General features: G+C 41.4%; 1 protein-coding gene across 1 annotated transcript in view; it reads left to right on the top strand.

The window, feature by feature from the left end:
• rasgef1ba (RasGEF domain family, member 1Ba) overlaps positions 1-23,596 on the top strand; it is a 35,108-nt gene that overhangs the window by 1,168 nt on the left and 10,344 nt on the right. Inside the window, exons 2-9 of the mRNA XM_034216643.1 lie at positions 8,556-8,738; positions 9,078-9,200; positions 9,354-9,491; positions 16,127-16,342; positions 17,444-17,518; positions 18,420-18,515; positions 19,213-19,315; positions 22,509-22,588. Coding sequence (XP_034072534.1) covers positions 8,562-8,738; positions 9,078-9,200; positions 9,354-9,491; positions 16,127-16,342; positions 17,444-17,518; positions 18,420-18,515; positions 19,213-19,315; positions 22,509-22,588 — 1,008 coding nt within the window. The 5' untranslated portion in view covers positions 8,556-8,561. The remainder of the gene's footprint in view (positions 1-8,555; positions 8,739-9,077; positions 9,201-9,353; positions 9,492-16,126; positions 16,343-17,443; positions 17,519-18,419; positions 18,516-19,212; positions 19,316-22,508; positions 22,589-23,596) is intronic.

The following is a 23,596-nucleotide window of genomic DNA, read 5'->3' as shown; positions in this document are numbered from 1 at the left end:
GGAACCTGATATGTGATGTTATTGTATACAAAAGGTGCATCGAAACATTTAAAAGGGTTCTTTGGGGATTTATTATTTAATTTTTACAGGAAAAGTGAAAGCTTTGCTGTATGTAACTGTCGTATTTAAATGACTGTGAAGGAAGTCCTGACTATATTGAAAGCCATCTTTTAAATTTGGTGATTTTGTGGATTTAGTTTTCAGTATCTAATCCCAAACTATACCTGTTTTTGAAGCTTGCTGTTCTTAGTTCTTAAAGATGACTTTGAAGACTCTGATGTAGAAGCCACAGGGATGTTGTTTTTGTCATAGCGTACCCCGTTTGAAGGATGTTCCGTCTTCAGGGAAGGTTCTGTGGCTGTCAAGGACTGACGACTTCAGGTGACAAAGTCGATATTGAAGCTGTGATTTTTACTGCTCAGTACCACAGCTGCAAACACTACCCTGAGTCAAGTGAAGTTAAGCCGGGCCAAAGAAAGAAATGCCCATAGTAATCTCAGAATGCCTCTGTGATCAAATGGCAGAGATGTACCAGTCTGTCCACATCCTACGTTCAATCATGGTTTTATTCTAATTCAAGTCATTAAATGTGTAATCTTAACCCTCACACCAACAGTGTGATGCTGTTAAGGTACCTGACTGAGGCAACATAAATGTCTCCCCCCCCCCCCCCCAACTGCACTGAAGATTGCTAAAGTGTCTTCAAAACTTTGGGGATAAGGCTAAAAGCTATTCTCTTTTTACACCAAAAGAGAAAACACTTTTGGCAGAACAGCCCCCTAGTTCTTGCAACCCTCGAAGACAGGTTAATTTTGACTTAATATTGTTAAACCTAGTCTACTTTTAAGTACTTCCGACCTCAAGCCAGCTCCAAAAAACAATACCAAGCTGCCATCTTTATTTAGACTACTTCCAGTATTCCATGATGGCCTCTTCACCCCGGTGTGCAGCCACTCAGCCATCTCTCACCCTCATTTCCTCAAGCCATGGATGAGTGAGATTCCTCATGCCCTTAAGTGTTTACGCAGTAGAAGGGGGGGGCCTGTTGATTTACTGTTGGTCCCTTAAAGTGTCTAAAATTGCGCCTGCCCCACACTGCTGTAGCCTCCTTATCCAGCCCCAATGAAGGAAAGACAAATACCTCCTTTACCTTTTCCTCTTTCTGTTGAAACAACTTCTCAAGCATATTTCTGCAATGGATGTTTTATCACGTCACAAATCTCAGAGCTGTATTGCGTTGACTCAGTGGTTGCAGGACAATCTTGGAATCAGTAATAAGGCACCAGGGAAGTGCTCAAAGCAGTAAATGTGAGTGTATGGCTGTTTGTGTACGTCTTTTGAGCCACAGGACTGATTTTCTGTGTATTCGGGGATTTATTTTCTTTACAGCCTCTGAACTGCTGATGGGCGCTCATCATGAGGGGTTGTTAACATTGCAGGCGGTGTGGGAAGAGCCTCCGTCGGCTCTCTGATAGCCCAGGCTCCCTCAGTGTCCCTCTGCTGAGGCAGCCCAACCTTAACATTCTGAGGCAAAATTACCTTGAGTCATTGGAGGCCTCCTGATGGAAATTTCACATAAATGGCAGTTTTTTTTAACTCCTGATATGAGATGCGCTCGAGGAGGTAATGTGCTTTTTAAACTGTTGCCCTGCTCTTTTGAAAGTCCCCATCCAGGAAAAAAGGGGAATTTGTTTTTGACTTGTCTGTAACCTTTACGTTAATAATGGCCTGAAACTAAAAATCCCCTGTTTCTTTCAGTTCCATTTTTCCAAGTTTCCTGTTTTAGCAGAGTATAAATACTGGGAAGAAGTGAAGAAAGTCCCCACCCCTAAGAATACCACGAGACATACCTACATCTTCTCAGAGACTCAGTGCCATGTGATAATCAGCATTTAGGTCTTCAGCCAATGAAAAAAGCAGGACCAGTGACTAAAAGAGTGTTAAAATATACTTTTATTCTAATAATAACACGATTTAAAGATGGTAGCTAAAACAATCTTAACATGGTATATATTTTTGAAGTCGTCATTCCTTAGTTCCTGGTGTTTTGACCCAATAGGTGCTTTCACACCGGAGTACTTTTTCCAGGAATAGTTCCGATGGGTCCTGGGATTTTGCATTCACACCAAAAATATCTGGAACTAGAACTTTTTTTTGCGAACATTTTCACCCCTTTTTAGTCCCTACTAGAGAACAGGGACTTTCCTGGGGAGGAAAAGGTTCCAATTTCTGATTGGCTGGGCGAATTGTAAACCACGCCCCGTAAAACTCGGAAATGTTTTGTGAAGCCGCCATTTTATTTGCTGGCATTATTAGCATTAGCCCCGTGCACCAACGGAGAGAGAATAACTTATGGCAACACAAAATAAAACATGGGAGCGGTGGAGATGAGGAGGTGTCGGCGTTCTGGCGATTTGATCGGAAGGCTTCAGTAGAAGCTCCTGGGAGTCCCAGAGTTATCGCTATGCAGTATGCACACAGCCAGCAAGGCTATAATGAAAACCATCTATCCAACCCTCCTCCCAAAAGTGGGAAGGCAAGCTGTGGCATTTTGTTTGTTTACCTTCTACTGCCACCCAGCCTGCAGCCCCGCTAAACCAACAGCAACGTGTTAAGAGTTTGCTTTTGTCAGGCCAGGGGACATGTGGCATATGCAACGACACACTTATTAAAAAAAACACACTTTATAAAGTCAGGCAACACTAACCAGGCTTCGTGTGATTCTGTTTATTTGTACCTTACTTTGACCATCCGTTCACTGTTATTGATCATTGTGGAGAGCAGGCAGAAGTTTTGTATTATAGCAGCTATCGGATGGAATCAATACATGGGCTACACAGTGCACAGGTTGTCATGTCCAACTATCCCAAGTAGAATCATAATGAATAATACGCCGGTAAAATGTGCCTGTAGAAAAAGGCTTATGCCACAATGGGATAGCAACAACAAGTAGTCAAGATAGTCAGTTTAGCTTCGGTTGCTATGCTAACATCACCCAATTTATACCAGAGAAACTTTCCTAACAGCGTTGTGATGCCAAACAGCGTCAATTCAGACTGACACACATTCACTTATGGGGAATTGGGGATATGTATCAGCTGCTTGTGTGACAGTCAGACAGTGAATACTTTACAGCGGCCGCTGCCACGTGAGCTAACGGGAGAATAAACTCCGGTGGAAGAGCAGCCAGCACTGCAGCAGTCGGTAAATGCCGCTGAAACACATTAATAAACAATGAACCAAGGCACTCTGGAGAAAAGTATAAGGTTGGAGAAGTCGTTATTTAATCCAATCTGGCTTCGTATGATTAAAAATAACACGATCATCGACCCGACGCAGTCCCCCATTGTTGTTGTAGTGAGCGCCATTGGGGAGAAAATCAGCGATGTAAACGGTGACGTCATGCAGCACCAGTTGGGCTCTGGGCGGTGTGAACAAAACGGGGGATGAAAAGAAGAACCGGTTATTTTATTTAATTTCAAACCTTTATTTATCCAGGTGTATCCCATTGAGATCATTGATCTCTTTTTCAAGGGAGACCTGAAAACCAGAAAAGCTCTAGCACGGAGCTAGAACGGGAACTGCGTTGGTGTGAAAGGGGCATTAGGTCTGTGAATAGGGTCTTAGTTATTGTCATACATGTCCCTTATCTTTCAAAGTACTGGTTCATTTCATTATCTGTCTTTCTTTAGTTTTCGTGAAGAAATCTCTAACCTAAGTTTAAGTTAAGCGCTATATGGATACAAAGAGTAAAGTACAATCAATACATCATGCACAGGTTTGTCTTTTTTAATTGGGTTTAAAATGCTCACTACGGACCTACATTAACTGGTTGACAAACATTCTGCTCAACTATAGGAGACAAAGGGAAGAAGACATATCATTTTTTTCTTTGTATTAGCAACACAGCTTTTATCTGTGAGGCCCACATGGCCCTGGCAGCACAAGATGAATCCAAACTGAGTGGCTTTTCAAAGACATCCTAGAGGGAGATTGGTGTCACTATACTGAAGGTTAAATTCAACTTTCACCGCATGTGTAGGTCCACTTCACCTTTACAGTATGTGTGGGTTTGAGCAGTTGGACTCAACAGATCTGCAAAAACACCAACTAGTCAGACTTCTTGAGATCAATTCCAGTCCAACTGAACTGGATGATAAAACTGGAGCCAACATTAAATGTTAAAGTAGGGCAGCAACCAGGAGTGCACTTATGCTGGAAAACACAGATTCTCGATTCCACAAGTGCTCCAGTTTTCCCTTAATTAAAAACTCAGCAAACCACACTTGGAGGATGTCATAAGAATTATTTGTATATATTCTGAATTGATTAACATATCAACTTTCTTTTAAGAAATAATATTGTTTTACGAAAAATTGCAGTGTTAAAATTGTTGTTAATTCTCCGTCTGACCAAAACGACCCCCACATCAATGATCAGGACAGCGAGCGTGGGATAAGGGGCGTTGGTGGTTTACATCCCAGCTGGGAAAAGTGAATGATGCTTGTTCTCAGTCCGCCATCACCTGCTGCTGTTGATGTGCTCTCCATCTGAACCCCAGTGGTATGTGAAGAGCTGCTTTGTGGACAGTACATCTATTTGTTTGTACTTAGATGCCACCAAGTAAGAACTTGTGGTTCTGTGCGTCAAAGAAAAGAGCACTTGGGCTCAGCAAGAAACCCTCAGTGGAGTAAACAAAGCTCCAAATACAGTTTCCAGGGTATCCCTTCATCAGACTCATGATGTTGCAGCCTCTCCCTGTCTGCAGGGGAGCCACATGGTGCAGCAGATGCTCGGGCCGCTGCTCTGACTCCTCAAACTCTCCTTTCTCATGGAAATGCCCACGGTTGTCTGGCTGAATAATAGCGATGGTCTGTGTGTGCACGCGTGCATTATGGGCCTGCATGCATGTGAAAGGGTTGGGAGGTTTGTCGCGTGGTTGGAGGCTTTTTAAGGCAACATATGAATAAACAGGGCTAGTTTGGGTAGTTATAGTGAGCGGTCAAAGAACACATAACGGTGCATTGTGATTTTTAGAGCTCAGAGGCCTCATTTATAAAGCCTTGCTAGGATTCACGTGGGAAGGTTGCTTACGTAGGACAAAGCAAATAAATACGCACAGACATTTTCCGATTCATAAAACACTGCGTATCAGCGACAGCGTAGGACGTTTCCCTTTATAAATCACAATCGACTCGAAATGCGGCGCAGCTTTTGCGGGCTACACGTAACGCGCATATTTGCCTATAAATAGTCAAAGGAATGCCCTGTATTAATATTCATTCTGACTGACTTTATGAAGAAGATCGCAGGAAATGACGACAGAACAGCTAAAAAAGACATCTCACACCGTGTCAGATTTTGGTTATTTTGGGGAGGTGGAGATAAATCATATTGTTTGGTGGATGCAGTTTGAACCAGAGTAGCAGCATGGAGGTCGGATCGTCACCAACATAAATAAATAAGTGGTCAGAAAAAAGTTAATGACAAAATACACATAACCTTCCTCAGGCAGTGTGTCAGTGTGTTTGTGCCGGGGACAGGAGACCCCCCCTTGATGAGAAACTGTAAGAAAGTATCGGGGATCCCTGCGGAGTGGAGTCAATTAATGTTTATTTTTTTATTTGGTGGTTTGTGTTCCAGCTGTCGATCAGCTGTCGATCAGCTGTGTTCAGCATCTCCACTGCAGCCTGTGCGTCTCAACCCCCCCCCCCCCCCCCCCCAGCAACTCTATATCCACCAGTTACAGGAAATAAAACTAATGTATTGAGTTATATCAGCTGCCAAATCTACCAAATATATGGTGTTCTTAGTTTCTATACCTCCTGTGTTTTATGAGCGACTTATCAAGTCTTAGCAAACGGCATAAAACACGATTAAACATGATAGTATAAACCATGCTCGTATCTACAACCTATATACATGCAAAATGGCCTCAGTTTAGACGTAATTCTGTCCTTCTGCTTACCGCATAATTTATGAGAAAACATTTCATAACATTAACACAACATATTCAAGGTGATTTTCAATAACATATCCGTATTTATTTATTTCTCCAAGTTACGTTTTTGTGTGCACTGAGGAGTCTCAAACAGGCATTTGTTTAATCATTTTAAGATTGGCTTTAATCAATTTTTGCGAAGGAATTCTTCATATATGATACATGAGACTGGTAACATTTTATTTATGGTATTATTTCCACATATTTCTCTCCATTCTTCCTTCTGCCAACGGTGTCGCAGTTTCTCGTCTCTCCCGTTTTAGTGCGTAGTGCGTACGCATGGGTCTGCGTGGAGGACCGCACATTTTCCCGTCAAGTTTGTTTTTTATAAATCGCTTGCTTAGAAAATGGCGTACGCCATTTTTTGAGCGTACGCATAGTTTATAAATGAGGTCCCAGGACTTCTGTGTCAAGGTGTTAAAAGCTAGTAAATAGTTCCTGTAAATCTCCCCTCCGGTCTGTTCAGCAGATGTTCACTCCTTCTGATTTTCTTTTCTTTCTTATGTAAGCCGCCTCTGCAACCCACATTACATCACAGGACTGTGAAACCCTACATAGTTTTGAACCTTGTGGCAGTGTGTGGGCAGGTGCATTTTATTCCTCCTGGCATCACTGTATCCGTCCCTGGCAGCTCCTGAAGGCTTCCTGACTCTGCAGGCAGCCACGGGGCGGCATATTGTCCAGAAGGCGGGAGGTGTGGAGGGCTGTGATGGGGTGTGGGGGCAGGGTGGTTGCACCCTGTGCGACCCCCACTCTCAGTGTGAAAAGGCCTTTGTGTTTCCCCAGCTATAAGTCTGCCTGGCATTGGATTGAGCCAAAGTGCCATGTTCAGAGCTCAGGAGGCTGACAGAGGAAAGTGTGTATGAGTTTGTTGTTCTATCTTTGTGAGGACCAGTTTGAGATTTATAAGTTATGACATAGATGTTTGGCAGATTGAGGGTTCCCTTTTCTTGCAAATGGAAAGTGAAACCAATGAGCCGCAAAATGCACCTTTGCTCAGTTCAACAATGTTTGTAACAATAAATAAATCTGGATCGATATATTCATACAATGATCAAGGATCCAATATTATTGATGAAACATTGAAACAAATCATAAACAAATCCTGCATCAAACAATGCTTGCATTGGTAACTTAATGGGAGAATTATGAACATGTTTTGATTTGCAAAATACCTTTTTTTTTCCTTTGACCAATGATATAAATGTTCTCAAATGTAAAATGTCTGAACACATGCAACCAGACTACAGCTATGCCTAATCTTATACTGTACAACATTTGAAAACAGTTTAAAATCAGTTTGATCAAAGAATAAATTAATACGGATTCCGAATACAGAGAAGTCTGGAAGTTTTTCCTTGTCAGATGTGGGGGTCCAATGACAGAGGGTGTACTATTCATATTCTGTACAAACTGTGAAGTCCACTGAGACACATGTCAAATGTGTGATATTGGGCTATATAAATAGACTGTGATTGATTTTTCATTCGGTAAAAAAGTAGGTCTGTTTACTGAGGCTTACAAATCATTGCTACTTTCTTAACAACTTCTCCAAAAATAGTTATTTTGTAACATACTATCACCTCACCCTTGAAAGTAACAATTGTAGAATTTAAGACTAAATTAGAAGTGGATTACACTGCAGAAGCACTTTGACAAGACTCTATGCTATGTTTTGATCAGTGCTATGAGACGCTAGCACTGATGACAACTCATGATGTAGGGAAGATGCTTTTCTTCCCTACATCATGAGTTGTTGTGCCTCATTGACACACACACACACACACACACACACACACACACACACACACACACACACACACACACGTACGTGGTAGCAGTGGAAGTAAACAAGCAATGTGATCATACCAAGTGATTTCAGGGTAAACCAAGTGTCAGGACATCCTGCAGGGCTACATCTCTTGCATGTCCTTATCTCTACGTCTGTGCATTTCCACACAGAACTTCCTTTATGTCCCTGACGCCATGAGGCCAACTATCTTTTAGTTCGGCCTTCTGAATAAATGTATTGTCCCAATACAGATTTCTACAAAGTATATGTGAAACCTTGGTTTGTTTTCTGAGAATTAGGTTATTTCCTTTAGTTAACGGTGTATTCTCATGAGACGATGCTCAAAGGTTTGCCTTGCACTTGGCTGCAACCAGTTCTGTAGAGTTCAAATCCGTGGACAGCTCACTTCAAAGTTTTTAAAAGCGTCTATTCTCAATGATTTCATTGTATGGCTGACTCATGAACTTCCTACGTTTCTTTTCTCTCATGCTTTTTGTGATTCAACCACAGTTTGCATTTCAACCCTAGACTTTTAGTCAACCATTGGTGTTTCCAAATAAACCAAATGCAAACCCAGAAACCGCAGAGATCCAGAGGCGGAAGGGTGTTTACTGACCTCGTCCAAACTTTTACCATCTGTGTTTTTGTCTGAGAGCTATTTTGGATTTGTCTGGCCACTCTGCATCAGCGTTTGCGGTGAGATATCTATCGGAGAAGCGTGATGGTTGACCGTTCTTGTGTTTGTCCTCTTTCTCTTTGCAGGACAACATGCCTCAGACACCACCGTTCACGGGGCAGCTGAACACCAGCGGCTACAACAAGAATTTGTACCAGACCAAAGAGGAAGGCTATTCCGGCCTCTATTATCATGACAACAACCTAACGTCTGGGTCCCTGGAGGCCCTCATTCACCACCTGGTCCCAACTTTAGACTATTATCCAGATGTGAGTATTGCTTTTATATTTTCTTTCCTGTTATTTTTACCAATGGTGTTTTTCTTTTTCTTTGCTACTTCATCAAAGTTAAAAAGTATAGCATTTTGTCTTATTGTTCTGTCTTGACCCTGTTGATGCCAAAGTGGCTTTCTCGTATTTTTCTTTCTTACTTTCCATAGCACAGGGATTCAAAGTTGTAATTCCCCCTCCTTGGAATTTTTATATTGTGTTCTTTATGTAAACATTTAAATTTCATGTTGATTAATAGCCCATTTTTAAATCTAATACATTCAATTTAACATCACGCAGTTAGTTTTGTGGTAAATGTTGTATATTTTATTTCCACAGAGGACATTCATCTTCACCTTCCTGCTCAGCTCACGTATTTTTATCCGCCCACACGAACTCATGTCGAAGGTGTGTCACCTTTGCATGGAGCAACAACGACTCAGCGACTCCCAAGCTGACAAGGTCATTTCTAGCTCCTCTGCATGAAGTTTAGGAATTTGTAGAATATTGTGTTCCAACAGGACTCCTACTCCTACTTAACAAATCTAGACCTTAACCTTGGTTTTCCCTATTGTTTGGTCAAATTCTTTATTTGGTTATCTTGCACTTTTTCAGATACGAGTCAGAAAGATCGCTCCCAAGATCCTCCAGCTGCTGACTGAGTGGTTGGAAACGTTCCCGTACGACTTCAGGGATGAGCGGATGATGCGAAGTTTGAAGGAGCTCACCCACCGGCTGGCCAGTGGAGACGAGGTCAGTCTTTTTAGTGATGTTCACTGTAAAGATGCAACAAAACAGTTATTCGTACTAAATTAGAAATGTAACCAAAGACTTGTCTGCTGATAATATGTGTGGGTGTTATCACAAGCTAATGGATGCTGTTTTGTAGACTGCACATGCCGCAAAGCCACAGGCACAGGCAGATTTGTGCAGATAGTGGTGAAGGGGTATCTCTGGCAACAAAGCCGTTTTTTAGGCTGGCTGAGTTGAGAGAAAAGCCCCATTGTTCATGGGCTAGGTGGCCTTTTTTGTTGCCTCTTTGGTGATCCTTCCTAGGCAGCATTTTAATTGTTTCACTGCTGCAGAGTTGAATTTCCATGGCTTAGCGTCCTGTTAGCCTCTGCTGCGCTGTTTGGATCAAAGTTTATTTAGCTTGGTAAAACTGTGTTTGTCTCTCACACTCTGTTATCTTTGTTGCACATGCAGACCCTCCACTGTTGGGTTTGATTCAGAAGAGTTGTTTTTAAAAACAAGTGACTAATGCATTGTGCCATGAAGGGAAATGCTAATATGGCAAATAAAACTCTTGAAATAAATAGATCCTTTTTTTGAGAAATTATTTTATTAGCTTTCTTGGTGAGAGTTAGATGAGAGATGGTTGATTGTCAATTAGTCACCATAAATACTAAAAGTAGGGGGAAAACGGCTAGCCTGTAAAGAGATTTAAAAAAATGTTGTTTAAGTTTGCAGCTAGAAATGTATAAAATCTATTTGTGGTTTAAGCCATTAAATGGGCATTCCCATATAAATATTTAGTATTTTTATTTTTTATTTACACCCATGTAAAACCAATATAACACCCATATTGCACCATAATTACACTGTTATTATACCCATTTTACACATGGACCACAACCTGTCAAATGACCATTTAAGTGTTAAAGGTTATCAGGTGTAACTATTTCTTGCTGCTATGTCTTATCCCACTGGGTCCCAGGATACGCTAATAATTTCCCTCAAATAAAAATCCTTGTTTAAGTTTTCCTATTCTGTACTTCTCAGGGAGTTTTCACAAACCGTCTTCGTCTGTTACCACTTTAATTACACTTCATATCTAATGTTCTTTCCCCTCCGTGTCACTAGTGGAAGCGTTCCCACTTCACTTTTCTCCAGTCTAGACATATTATTGGGTTAGTCATGATGAATCAGGGTGGTTTTAGTGCATGTCCTGATGGTTTCACACGCGTGTTGCTGTGCTCTGCTCGGTAATGCGTACCAAGTTTGTGTATCTTTGGGGTAGGGTGGTGATGGAAGACACAAACATCCATTTATCCTTACGATGGACATCCCCCATCCACGGCTCAACACAAGAAAAACACCCATCCCCAGAGTTTTAATGCCGGTTTCACGTGACTCATCAATAGTACAAGCCGTAGTATTGATCCACAATTTAATCTACAAATCAATACCCCTCTCACATGACACTTGGACACATTAACAGCTCCCACGTCTGCTCTGTTATACCCCTCTGCACATAAAACACCCACCACCAGTAATACACTCTCCGTCAGTCTCCGTCCATCAAAGACATAGATGCTGTGTTTTTTCTGGTCATAAAAACATCTTTGATTTCACACTAGATTGGCTGCAGGTGACATTCACACCACGCCTCCAAAGAGGCTTTTGATGGAAAAATCTATTCTTGCCCCCAAGGCAACAGAAAGCCATGTAGCGGAAGATTCTTCTGTACTTTACCTTGCGTGATATTTTATGCTCGGTTAATTAAACCTAATAAGATAACGTGTGCTTTGTTTAAGTGCATCCATACATTTTTTGAAAGCCACAGGTGTTTTTAAATAATCAATGACTACACCATTAGGTAATGGTGTAGATAACGGCAGGCATTTTGTTTCACAAGCGCTTAGATATTTCAGCTACAGATGGGTTACACATTATGGAAAAAAGCAACAAGAAGTGTCTTTATATTCTGAACAATCGTCTATAGAGGGCCACTTTACCGTTGATTTGCAGTTCTCCACTTTATTCAGGTTTAGTCTTTACGTCTCCAGCTTATTGTAGGTTAAAATGAATGTGATAGCAACCAAACAGTTGCCTATATTTACTCATTACATAACACATATCGGTGCAAGAAAAGTGCGTTAAAGGTTCAACCGGAAAGTTGGTTTAACAGGAGAATTGTGAAATACCTTTGGCTATCATTTCTCACACTGCCCAATTGTGTGCTTTCTAAGAAATAGCATGAGCTTTCCTTAAAGTCTGGACAGTCAATACATAATTTGTGTGGGAAACCTAACCAATGTGGATGCTGCCTTTTGAATGAACAGCACTTTTGACTTATGCCATTAAAAGAAAGAAAAGAACATTGACAAAATCGCTACAAGCAAAAGTTAAGGGATGTAAAGTTGTCATGCATACCCGTTTATGATAACCCCGTGATAATAAAGCATGATTCCTTGCTCTGGAAAGTGTGAACGCCATGGCACAGTCCAACAGTGTGATCAGAACTCATTTGCTTCAATGTTTCTCACAGAAAACCTAGGCAAGTTTATTTATGTAGCACAAGGCAATTCAAGGTGCTTTACAAAAATGAAAGACATTCAGACAAAGGCATTTAAAAACAGTCATTAAAAAGAAAAGATAATAAAAGAAACATTAAAAGAAAAAATACATGAATACTTTTTGCACATGAATAAAAAGTTACAGTGCAGTTTAAAATATGAATAGTTCACACAAAAGTTCCACTTTACTGATGAAGACAACGGCTCAGTTTCAATTAAAAGCAGCAACAAACAGAAAAGTCTTCAGCCTGGATTTAAAAGTAGTCAGAGTTGCAGCGGAGCTGCAGGTTTCTGGGAGTTTGTTCCAGATATTTGGAGCATAATAACTGAACGCTGCTTTAACCTTGACGTCCAACTATAAGCAGGTCTTTAGTACAGCGTTTAAGAGCATTGACCGCAGCGCTCTGGGAAAGGGTTTGAGTCCAGAATAGATGTCCCAAACATCTGGTCAGTCGTGTCCAGACCACACTCAAAACATACCAGGACTTTGATCTCTGCTGCAAGACTGTCATTATGGATGTGGTTGGATATATAGGGAAGCAGCAGTCAAGAAGAAAACAAGTGCCGTGATCTTCATCTGACCTCATTTGATGGTTATGGGTTCTTGCCTTCCCTCAAAATGTGCAGTTTCTAAGTTATTTTTTCTGCTTTATTATAAAAAACAGCTCCCATATTATAAATCCAGTGTGCATGCCTGGCACAGTTGATGCAAGGCATTTCTGTATTTATGACAAATCATGCATGCACGTTACCATTTCATGGCAGGTGCCACGGTTTGTTCGAAGTGTTGAGGAACATCAACTTCAGGGTAAAATAATTGATTAGGTTTGAACAACTAAAAGGATAAAAAACAACTTTATTGTTTACCTGGGTGGGACGTTGTCTCTAAGTCGCCGAGAGCCAACATTGGCAAGCCAAAAACATCTGGCACCATTTAAGAACACCAAGGTACTGTAACATAGAAAAATAACAGTCTACATTCTCATTGGACTGTGGATAAATGACATTGAGGCAGATTCCTTTCTTTTACTTAAGGTCATTTTCCAGATCTCTAGGCTTGAGTATTATGACTCATGGTAGACTTAAATGATGAAAAACAAGTACTTGACTCAAAATAGTCAGCATTCAGAGAGCTCCATGACTTGCAAATTGCTTACGAAACGTTGACCTGGCTTGAATGATTTGAGAAGGGACCTGGACTTGAAGAAACCAAATGCTACATGCCAATGCATCATTGGTAGGCGGTTGGGTGGTATTTCTTTCTGATCATGTCTTGGCAACAGGGATATGTTTGTAGATAATTCCCTTCATTGCAGATTTTACTATCTGTTCATTAGTGCTGCTTGGCTAACCTGCTAAATACAATGAGGCTTTTTGTGTGGGTCAGGTGGAACTCCACAGGAAGTAAAAACATGTAGCCAAGAAAACAGGACCTCCAGCTATATGATGGCAGGATGCAACCACACGCTCAGTCATTGTGACTTGTACTGAGCAGCCGTCTGCCATCTCAGGATCACTGCCAGGGTCAATAGCGTAGGGAACCACATGCCCCTACCAGGCACTCTCATCCGTAAAGCCAATAGTTTTAATGAACAAGTGTGAAGCCCTCTGCTCAGAAATGTCAAGATTGGTGACTATATATATCTGACCCTGGCACGTTCTCTGTTTGTGGCGGGGACAGAAGCTTCGGCAGATGGCTGACTTTGGTGTGGTAACTGGAGCGGTTTCCACTGGTGGCTTGTCTCACTGTTGACCAACTGTGGGTGTGGTCAAGCCTTAGCTGAGTGTGTACAGGACTCAAAGGAGAGTTATCTGATACCAAAACCATTGGTTGAAAGACAGAAGAAAATTTGACAAACAAACTGACAATTCTGATTGTTTAATTTGCTTTTCATGCCAAACATATTTGATTACAGCGTTTCCAATGTTAGGATTGGCTTTTTTTCTAGTATATTCTTTGGATTATCTTGGAATATATTTGAATTTAGATAGTTGGTCGAAAAAAGAGCAACATAGAGACTTGGTCGTCACCATTTTTTAATACTTAATCCATTTCTTGAAAAAATTATAACTTCAAATAAATTACATTACTCGTAATAGTCTTAAGTAGTATCCTTAGTTGGTTTTTGTTAAAAATGTTTTAGATGTTTTCTCTCTGATCTCCAATCCGTCTTGGCGCCTACTACTATTAGATATTTTTTCTTCCACAGCTTCATTTTTTTTCTTAACTCTGTGAAGTGCTTTTTCAATCAACCCTTTCCAAAAATGCAATATCCAGAGAGCTGCAGTTGCTTGGCTGACATGCAAAAGTGTCTGTTCATGTTCCATCATACCTATCACAGCCCAGCACCACACAGACAGATCCATTAGTCATGCCCTGGGAAGTGAATTTCAGAAAGGGTCCTGCCCTGGCTGTTTCCCGCAGAGTGATAAGCGCCTGCCCATTTTTCCCCACGGACAGCTCCTCTTCAAACTTGATGATGACAATGTTCTGGGCCTCCACATCAATTATAATGCCCTGCTGTGTTTCTACCCACCCTGTTGAAATAGTCTTGTTTGTAAAACCCAGATCCTGGAGGCTTATTTGACAGAAAGTTGAGGGAGGAGGGATGTGGTCGTGAGAAAAGCAGCACATACCGGTGGTATGGAAAGAGGCCATGGACAGGATCCTCCAAGTACATACAATAACACAGACTCTTCTAAATGTACATAATCAAATACACATGTCCTTATTCCCTCTTTTTGCCAACTTCGCAACTGCTGTCAGTGAGGGAACAATCATCTAATCGTGGTCAGTTTGGACTCGAGGTTCAAAATAGGACGATATATTAATCTAGGAGGCAAGAGCTCTGAGTCCCCTCCCCCCTTTGCCACTTGTTGAGCCGAGAGGCTAAATGAGGCTAGCAGGACAACGTTATGCCTCTGCATAACGTTGTGAGTGACCCTCCCTGTACATGAACAAAATAAATTCTGGAGGCGTCTGATTTGAGGGTCGTTCTGCGGTTTGGGCCGAAAGCTTGCCTCAGTTAGTTCATGTAGTCAACAGGAGCGTTGTAAATTCCAGTGAGCTTGTTATCACTCTCTGCCAAAGATGAGTGGTTGGGGATTAACCTAAATGCCTACAGCTGAGCACAACAAAGTGGCTGCACGCATGCTACGGGAGGTTTAGGTCACTTTATATAACACTTGTTCTTGTTCTCATAGAACCCCGGAAATAAATTGGCATTTAACCATTCCGGTTTGCAGCCATGTGACTGTGATGTTGTTAGTTTATAGCATTATGTTAGCTTTTTATTACTGCCAATCGCATTTCATGCTTCATTTACAAAATCATAAAGTGGTGCTAATATGTAAAAAAATATCCTGCTGAGCAAAACCTGTTAAGTATCGTAAATGCGTGTTTGCAACAGATCTTATTTTCTGCAATATTCCAAAATCCTACGAGCTAATCTCTTCGCTTTTTGTCGAGGTAGTCCTTGCGATGCTTACATTCGGGTTGGCCTACGAAAATACGTCATCACTGGACCACTCGATTACCTTTGCCAATGAGGTTATGTACGGCTTGAGCTGTTTTTCTGTCAGCAGGATAACATTAAAACAATTTGCCCAGTTTTCATGACACATGGTAGAAGCATGAGGGAGAGAAAGATTCCACTACCTTTTGGAGCAGATCAGAACCACGGAGCGGATAAACTAATTGTGTTTCAGTCATAACGGACATTCTAGTTTCAATCAGAAATGGATCTTGAAGGGTTGTTTTTGCACTCTTAGCAAACAAATACAACAGATCTTCTTTGTAGTGTCCATGTTGTACCTGTTCAAGTGTCTCCATTGCGCTTCAGACCAACACCCATCTTGATATTGTGATTAAGAGACTGTGGTACTATAGGGTTTCTCAAAGATCAAAAGAGAGTTTTGTCATGTAAGGAACCTTGATATGCTGAAGCTTTATGGAAATATCAATAACCATTTCTGAAGGTGTGCATCAGGGAATATGTTGGGGCCTGAGTTAATCAATACAACTTTTGAAGCTCCTTACCTTGACTTCTTACAGATTGTTTTACCTTTTTAACTATTTCCATCCACCAGGTTTACAGGAAGGCGGTCGGTCAGATGAGCCAGGGTCTGATCAGGAGGCTGACGGTGCTCAGCCAGTACGAGGAGGCGCTGGTCAAGATCAACGCCACGGCTGCTGAGCGGCTGACGGCTGTTAAGGCGAAGCCCCAAGCAGCCACCCAGAGAGACATGCTGTCCATCTGCAACGACCCATTCACTGTGGCCCAACAGCTCACACACATAGAACTGGTGAGTCTTTATATTCTTAATTTAGATTTTTTTGTTTTGTTTTCCTTTCTTACGTCAAGGACAATCCCCATTGATCTACGGAAACATGTTATGGAGCCAGTCCTGGCCCACAACACCAATTTTCATCTGCCTCGTCCTAAAATCCATTCTCTAAATTATTTGTTGTGATTTGTCAAACCAATGACTTAAACTCATATAGAGATTTGTGGCAAAGAGAATAAATCAATGCTGAGGAGAACATGTGAGAGAGACGGGAGAGCTGACATGAATGATGGTTTATAATCCGTGTGGTCGTCGAGGTGCACCGAACGCCACGCTTCCTCCCACGTCTGACCTACCACAGCATTGATTTTAAACACTGTCGTTGACCACAGCTTTATATTCATTACATGTCAGTTTGTCTTTGAAAAAACAAATCAGTCAATCGTACACATCAAGGTTGTCTACCGAGATGTATAACGTTTACTCCTAATTGACATGTTCCCATGCACTTTTTTAACATGTGCATTGTAAAACAAAAATTCAAGCTAAGATGAACTCCTATTAGTTTTGAAAATTACTTATGTGAGAAAAATGGGTTTTAAAAAAGCATATGCAATACGAAATCCTGTGATGTAGCATAATTACTGGTGCTTGAATAAGTATGTAATCTAGTCACATTCTCTACGATATATCTGTTGGAAACACACTGTTTTATGTTAGGTTTTGCAGTAAGGTCAGAACATTTACTTTAGATTTAAAGAGGCCCTATTTTGCTTTTTGGGGGTTTTATTTTCCTGTAATGTGTTAAATAGGTTTTTTCCATGTAAATGGTCTTCAAAGGCTAACATTTCAATGTTCAAAGCTCTGTTTAAGCATTGAAACATGTAAACATGTCACAGTAGACGCACACAGTACAGATGTTGTCGATTTCTGTGTTCAGCCAAATTAGTTAATGCATCTCCATGTGGTTATTCCATGTAAATATATTGATTGTATGACCAACAAACATGCTTTATCATGATGTGTATATATCCTTATCCAGTTAAGAATCTACTTATATCAGGATAAAAGATTTTGGTCACATCATCCGGCAAATTAAATATGTGTTCCTTTCCTCAGGAGAGACTGAGTTACATCGGACCTGAAGAATTTGTTCAGGCTTTTGTCCAGAAAGACCCTCTGGACAACGATAAGGTAATGTCTGCATGCTTTTCCATCAGCAAATTGGCAGATAAGAGTATATACGGATCAGTAGTTATGCAATCTTCTTTTGGCTGTAATCCTGTGTGCAGACCTGATCAATCTGCGCCTGATGTGGGTTAGAAGACAGACGGCCTAGTTTCTGTTCCAGACAGATGTAACGTTTACACAACACACAGATCGCCCCCCGCACAGGTCAAAGTGAGGGCAGCGGATTTCTAGACCGTAGCAGCAGACCAAATATCCGCTCTTCACACACGTTCAGAAACACACACTCGGGCACACCTCACCGACAATTTTCTAAAATCATTCCAGCGGCTGGATGTGCATGCATGCGCCCTCATCTCCTAGCAACCGCTGCTGCCAAGCATTTGTTTAGGGAAGGGGCGTGTTCGTTTCTTAATGTGTGTGTCTGGCCGTGGGGTTCTCTTGTCTGGCAATCCGCTGCTAGGCAACAGTCCCCCATTTTTTTGGAAGTGAGGTGACGGGGGGTTAAGGCTGCCTTTGTGCCTCAGGCTAGCCTTCCTTCTATTGCAACGAGCCACTTGGAAAAGACAGGAATAACTGTGTGTGAGTGTGTGTTAAAATTGACGTGTCCACTGGCGAGTGGCGTAAGGCCAGAGGAATGTGTGGAATTGGATCAAGAGGAATCCACATAAAGGACCAGCATGCATAATGTGAATAACATTGACCACTATTGTGTGTATAGAAGCAGCATGAAGTTAACCGTGATTGGCTACAGGTCTTTCTAGCCAAATAGTTTAATTTGTATGCATTCACTGAGGGTAGTGGGGAAAAAAAGCAGATATCAGCTTTATTTTTTTCCACTTCATCACTTTTCATGCTTTGCGACAAGCTAAAATACTAATTAAAAAGTCTGTTGTTGTCGTTTTAGAGCTGCTTCAGTGATCACAAGAAGGCCAGCAACCTGGAAGCTTATGTGGAATGGTTCAACAGACTCAGTTATCTGGTGGCTACAGAAATCTGCATGGTGAGTAATGAACATGAGGCCAACCCCACTCTTGAATTAAAAAAAAAAATTAAAAAAACAGCGCTATGCATGAGGACTGCATTGGGCTGCTATTACTGAAACGAAATAGTGAAAAAGCTTGTATGGTCCAATCAAAAATCTGAAACACCCACATTTCCATTTATAAACTGAAGAGAAAACGGCGAATTCTCAGTCTTGAGAAGCTCAAAACTAAAATGTTTGGCATTTTTTCCCTCAATAATTGACTTGAATGCTTAATTTATTATCAAAGTTGTTGTTAATCTTTTTTTTCTGGAAATAAACTAGTCATTCCAGTGTTAGAGGCGACCTCAAATCTTATCATATTACTTCAAACTGAGAAAACTGCCTCACATTAAAGAAACTGGAACCAGTTAATGTTTTCTTTTTTAATAAATTGCTTGTTTTAGCATCAAATGGGTAACAGTGAAATTATTGCCACAAAACGTCCAATACATCAAAAGCAAACCTTAGCAAATGTATCTTCAAGTACAAGCAAACTGTTGGCTGTTAATAAAAGCACCTAAGGACCATTTTTTGTGACTCTAGCTAGCTTATTTAATCCCTAGTTTTTTCCATCGACCTTTTTGTAACACACACTTTTATTAAACAAGCTGAAAAAAAAAAAAAAGAACAATTACCAGACAATGTTCTCCAATGCTCTTCATTTTGTTAACAGCCCGTGAAGAAGAAGCACCGAGCTCGGGTCATGGAGTTCTTCATTGACGTGGCGCGTGAATGCTTCAACATCGGAAACTTTAACTCCCTCATGGCCATCATATGTAAGTTGTGTTCTTCTTTCGTCCCATGAAATAGGACCATAGGACTTGTTCTTTGCACTTGTTCCCTCCAATCTGTGTTCCTTTATCTGGACATCAGCAATTTAGATCAGCTGTGCAAATGCAATTTGTTGTTCATTTAGAATGTCTGCTATTAATCCTTCCCTTGTAGCAGCAACCGCTCATAACGAACGTAATGTACTCGAGTCTAATGATATTAGTGAGGCTCAGAAACAGAGGGAACGTTGCAGCACTTCATGCAGATAATTGTCTGTTTGTCTCTGTGGCCTCTGCCGTTGGCATTCCACTGCTAACAAACACAGAAACATATTCACTCAGACTGCATCTGAGAATTATGGGTACTGTGAGGTCAGCAAGTGACTAATACTTGGGCGAAAAGCTTTTCTTTTTAGTTTCATTTTGGCCTTGTTGCAACATGTGTGGTGAGAGAGAGAGAACTATCCAAGGGTTTAGTTGGACAGGCAGCAGCAGCATTTGTTTAAAGGGGCCCTATTATGCTTTTGGGGGGTTTCCCTTCCCTGTATTGTGTTATATAGGTTTTTGTGCATGTAAATGGTCCGCAAAGGCTAAAATCCAAAAGTTCCTTCCAAAGGGAGTTTATCTCCCACCACCGAAAAAAAAAAACGCAAAATAAATAACTTTTGGAACATTAAAGCATGTAAACATGTCACAGTAGAGACACAATATACAAATACGAACCTGAAAATGAGCGTAACAGTGTTTCCCATACATTTATTCATTTGTGGCAGGGCCGCCACAATTAAATATCGTCAACCACAAATAGATCTCATAAAAAAAAAAATAAAAAAGTAACCCCTGGTGATAGTGAGGTGGGCTGATGATCGGAAGGTTCAGAGTTCAAATCCCGCCTGGAACACCACCACTAAGTGTGCCCTTGAGTAAGGCACTTAGCCCTCAGTTACTCCAGGGAGAATGTCCCTGTAATTGGTCATTGTAAGTCGCTTTGGAATAAGGCGTCTGCTAAATGCCTAAATTGTAAATTATATTTTTGGGAGAATAAACCCCACAGATCCTCAACTCCGGTGTGTCACTCATTAACAACGCAACACAGAGCAACAAGAACGTTGTCTGCTACAGTAGCCATGAACTCGCATGTATTTTGTTATTTGAGGGGGTGGTGGATACCTGGGCCACACGAATAGGTTAAGGGGCTTTTGGCTTTTCCTGCCAGGGTGGGGTGCGGTGCCCCCACAAATAGAATCAAATGATGTGGGAAACACTGCATAATATGTCCTCTTGTAAACTTTGAATTAGACTTATGACTGGATAATTATTAGTGATGAAGTAAAACCTTAAAGTAATTTTTAATTTCACCTTTGCCAAAGCTACTTAAAGAAATGCATCACCCACAAAATGACCATGTATATAACAATTATTCACCCCATGCTGCCTTGTATTCTCAAAAGAAAAAGGGTTCTTGAGTTGTATTTAACAGCTTTGAGTCGTAAATGTGTGTTAAAATGTACCTTAAACATGATAATATTCCAAGCAGTCCAATAGCACCTTAAGACAGTTTAGAGACCTCGCTGCAGGACGGGCTCTGGGGATCCAAGAGATGTCCCAGGGTTTGCTGCACAGGGCATCTGGTCATCCTCTCAGGCCAGAGGGGGGAAGGCCCTGTGTGTCCAGATCAATGAGGGGGAGGGAGGGAGGGAGGGAGTTGAAGCTGGAAGTTGACGCAGAACAAACCATACAGGCAGATGGTCAGCACTGACCAGAAAGAGTGAGCCCACGAGGGAGGAGGGAGGGAGGAGGGAGGGAGGGAGGGAGGGAGAGGAGAGGAGAGGATATTGGAGTGCCAGCTGTCCTCTCTCCTTCTCCCCAGAGAGATAGAAAGAGAGCCACAGGCTAAACCCACCTCCAGGGAACCACCAGGGTTAGAGGATGTGTTTGGGATCTAATTAAAGGGTTAGTTCGCACAAATTATGTAAGCTAACGAACCACACCTGATCTGGGATTAGCCAGACTGACCTGTGTTTGGCTCTTGGAGGAGCAAGTCTGCTTTGGATTCTTTTATTGTTAGCAAGAGATTAATAGATCTTTTTTTTCTCGACCCAACCCATCACAGGCCAGGATCAGTAACAGTCTTTAGTTTAGAGAAAAATATCAAAACTTGGGTGAAAAAAAACAGCAACTGTGTGTAAATAAATGAAAATGATGCATCTAGAATTTAGTCAAATGTATATGAAAATGTTTTACAGTATATGACTTGCCCATAAAAAATCTTTTTAAAGGCAGGTTTCGGTTGGCCAACATTTATAATATATGTTTAATTTGTAGAATAATAATAATAGAGAATATGTGACATACTCGAAAAGAGGAATAGGCATACAGGCAAGTTCAAATTGGCCAGAATTTGTATTGATATCTATAGAAGCGATAAGAAAAACAGTAGATTTGGAAGGGCTTAGCCTACTCTTTTTTTAAATACAATATTAAAAGATACCCACTGTTAGTGTCTCTTGATTGCTTCTGCAACATTGTGTTGGTGCTGAAAAGGAGAAGACATAAACGGTATATTATTGTTCCCATAAAGGGGAGTGTGGGTCCCAGCGGGGCGACTACCACACCTGTCCACAACACACACACTAGTGTCTGAGTAAATGGAGATGTTTTCCTGGCATGACATGATGTGAAATGTTGCCTGTGCTGTTCTGAAGTGTTATGTCCAACTCAAAGTGTCTCCTGGGAAGTTGAATGGGTTCAGGAAGAAAATGAGATTTAGCAGTGTAGGGTTTTATATTTCTCTGTGTGGATAGGACTTCTTTTGTGTGTGCTGGAGGGTTGTTTTGTGTTGTTCTGCTCTGGCGGTGACCTTTGGTGCCTGAACCTCACACACACAGAATGACCATGTGGGAAGCAGAGAGCCTGAAGGGGAAACCAGGAGTGTGTTAACTCTATTGTTCCTGCGGCCTTTTGCCTCGCTGCATCAGAAGAAACAACAAAAAGAAAAAGAAAAGGGGGGGGGGGAGGTGAAGGGATGTTCAAGGATGACTGACATGGGAGGAAGGGCGGAGAGAGGGGGGGGGGGGTGCGTCTGTCTGGTTCAATGGGAAAATAACATGTGTTCATGCGATCATGTTAGGGTGTATTCTCGAATGTGTGATATCTCTCTCATTGTCTTTCTTTTCTTCATTTTGTGTCTATCTTGCAGCTGGGATGAACATGAGTCCTGTGTCTCGGCTAAAGAAGACATGGAGTAAAATCAAAACGGCCAAGTTTGACATCTTAGAAGTAAGTTTGCTTTAAAAAATCAATAAAAAGCAGTTGCATTTTCAACATTTATCTCATCTTCTTTTCAGTTTTCATTGTCCATTTCTCGCTTCTCCTGTATGCCCACACATACTAGCAACTCCGTGGTTGGTTGTTTTCAACACTGATGACTAACCACGGTGTGAGTGTGTGGGCAAGCTTCTTCTTTTGTCAGTCAATTGTTTGGTTAAGTGCAATGATAAAGGCAGATGAACACAGTTAAAGCTGTAGGGGAATAAAACTGATCTGAGTGGGAGAGCAGAGATGTGACTGACTCACATAGGTTGACAAACACTGTCGAGTTTCCTCTGCTTTCATCACCTCGTAACTCACGCTCCTATTGGCTAACGCTCAACCATATTGTACGTGATAGGCTAAGGGGTGGGACATCAAGCGGTTGACTAATCGTTTTCTTTTTGTGAGGTGTAGTTTTATTTAGTTTTCAATTTTCCAAAAGCAACCCTAGAAGTAAAGTACATCAAAGCAGATGTCTACCTTTCCTTCCACCATGCTCTATGACCATGTATGTTTGTATGCATAGAGGGTGTTGGTACCTGAGGAGAATCCACAGACACAGCAGGGGGGATGCTCTCTGAGCGCAGTAGGACATCAGTGGTTCTTTTGAAAGAAGATATCTGAGGCTGAGACGAGTCAGGCTGGGTTTCTTTTCACAGACTCGGTTATTTAGGTTCCCCTCATGTCTCACCGGAGTTCATCTCTGTCTCTCTGCTTCTGTCAATCACACACCTCCTCATCTCTGTGCTCCTTTGATGATTTACTTGAACTCTCCTCTTCCGTCCTAGTTGAGTTGAACGCTGAACATTCTGTCCCAAGTGGTAATTTTCTGCAATGGCTGCAGGGAGTTAATGTGCTCCTCAGTTTGTTCGAGGTCACAGACTCCATAGCATTGTCTTTCTCCTGCATCACGAAGCTCCAACAGGCTTCTGTCACAACACTAAGGCTTTGAGTAAGCACAGTTTAAATTGAAGT

This window comes from Gymnodraco acuticeps, unplaced genomic scaffold (genome assembly GCF_902827175.1).
Source record: "Gymnodraco acuticeps unplaced genomic scaffold, fGymAcu1.1, whole genome shotgun sequence".
NCBI lineage: Eukaryota > Metazoa > Chordata > Actinopteri > Perciformes > Bathydraconidae > Gymnodraco > Gymnodraco acuticeps.
The sequence above is the reverse complement of the archived record's forward strand: the minus strand, read 5'-3'. Positions and strand labels throughout refer to the sequence as shown.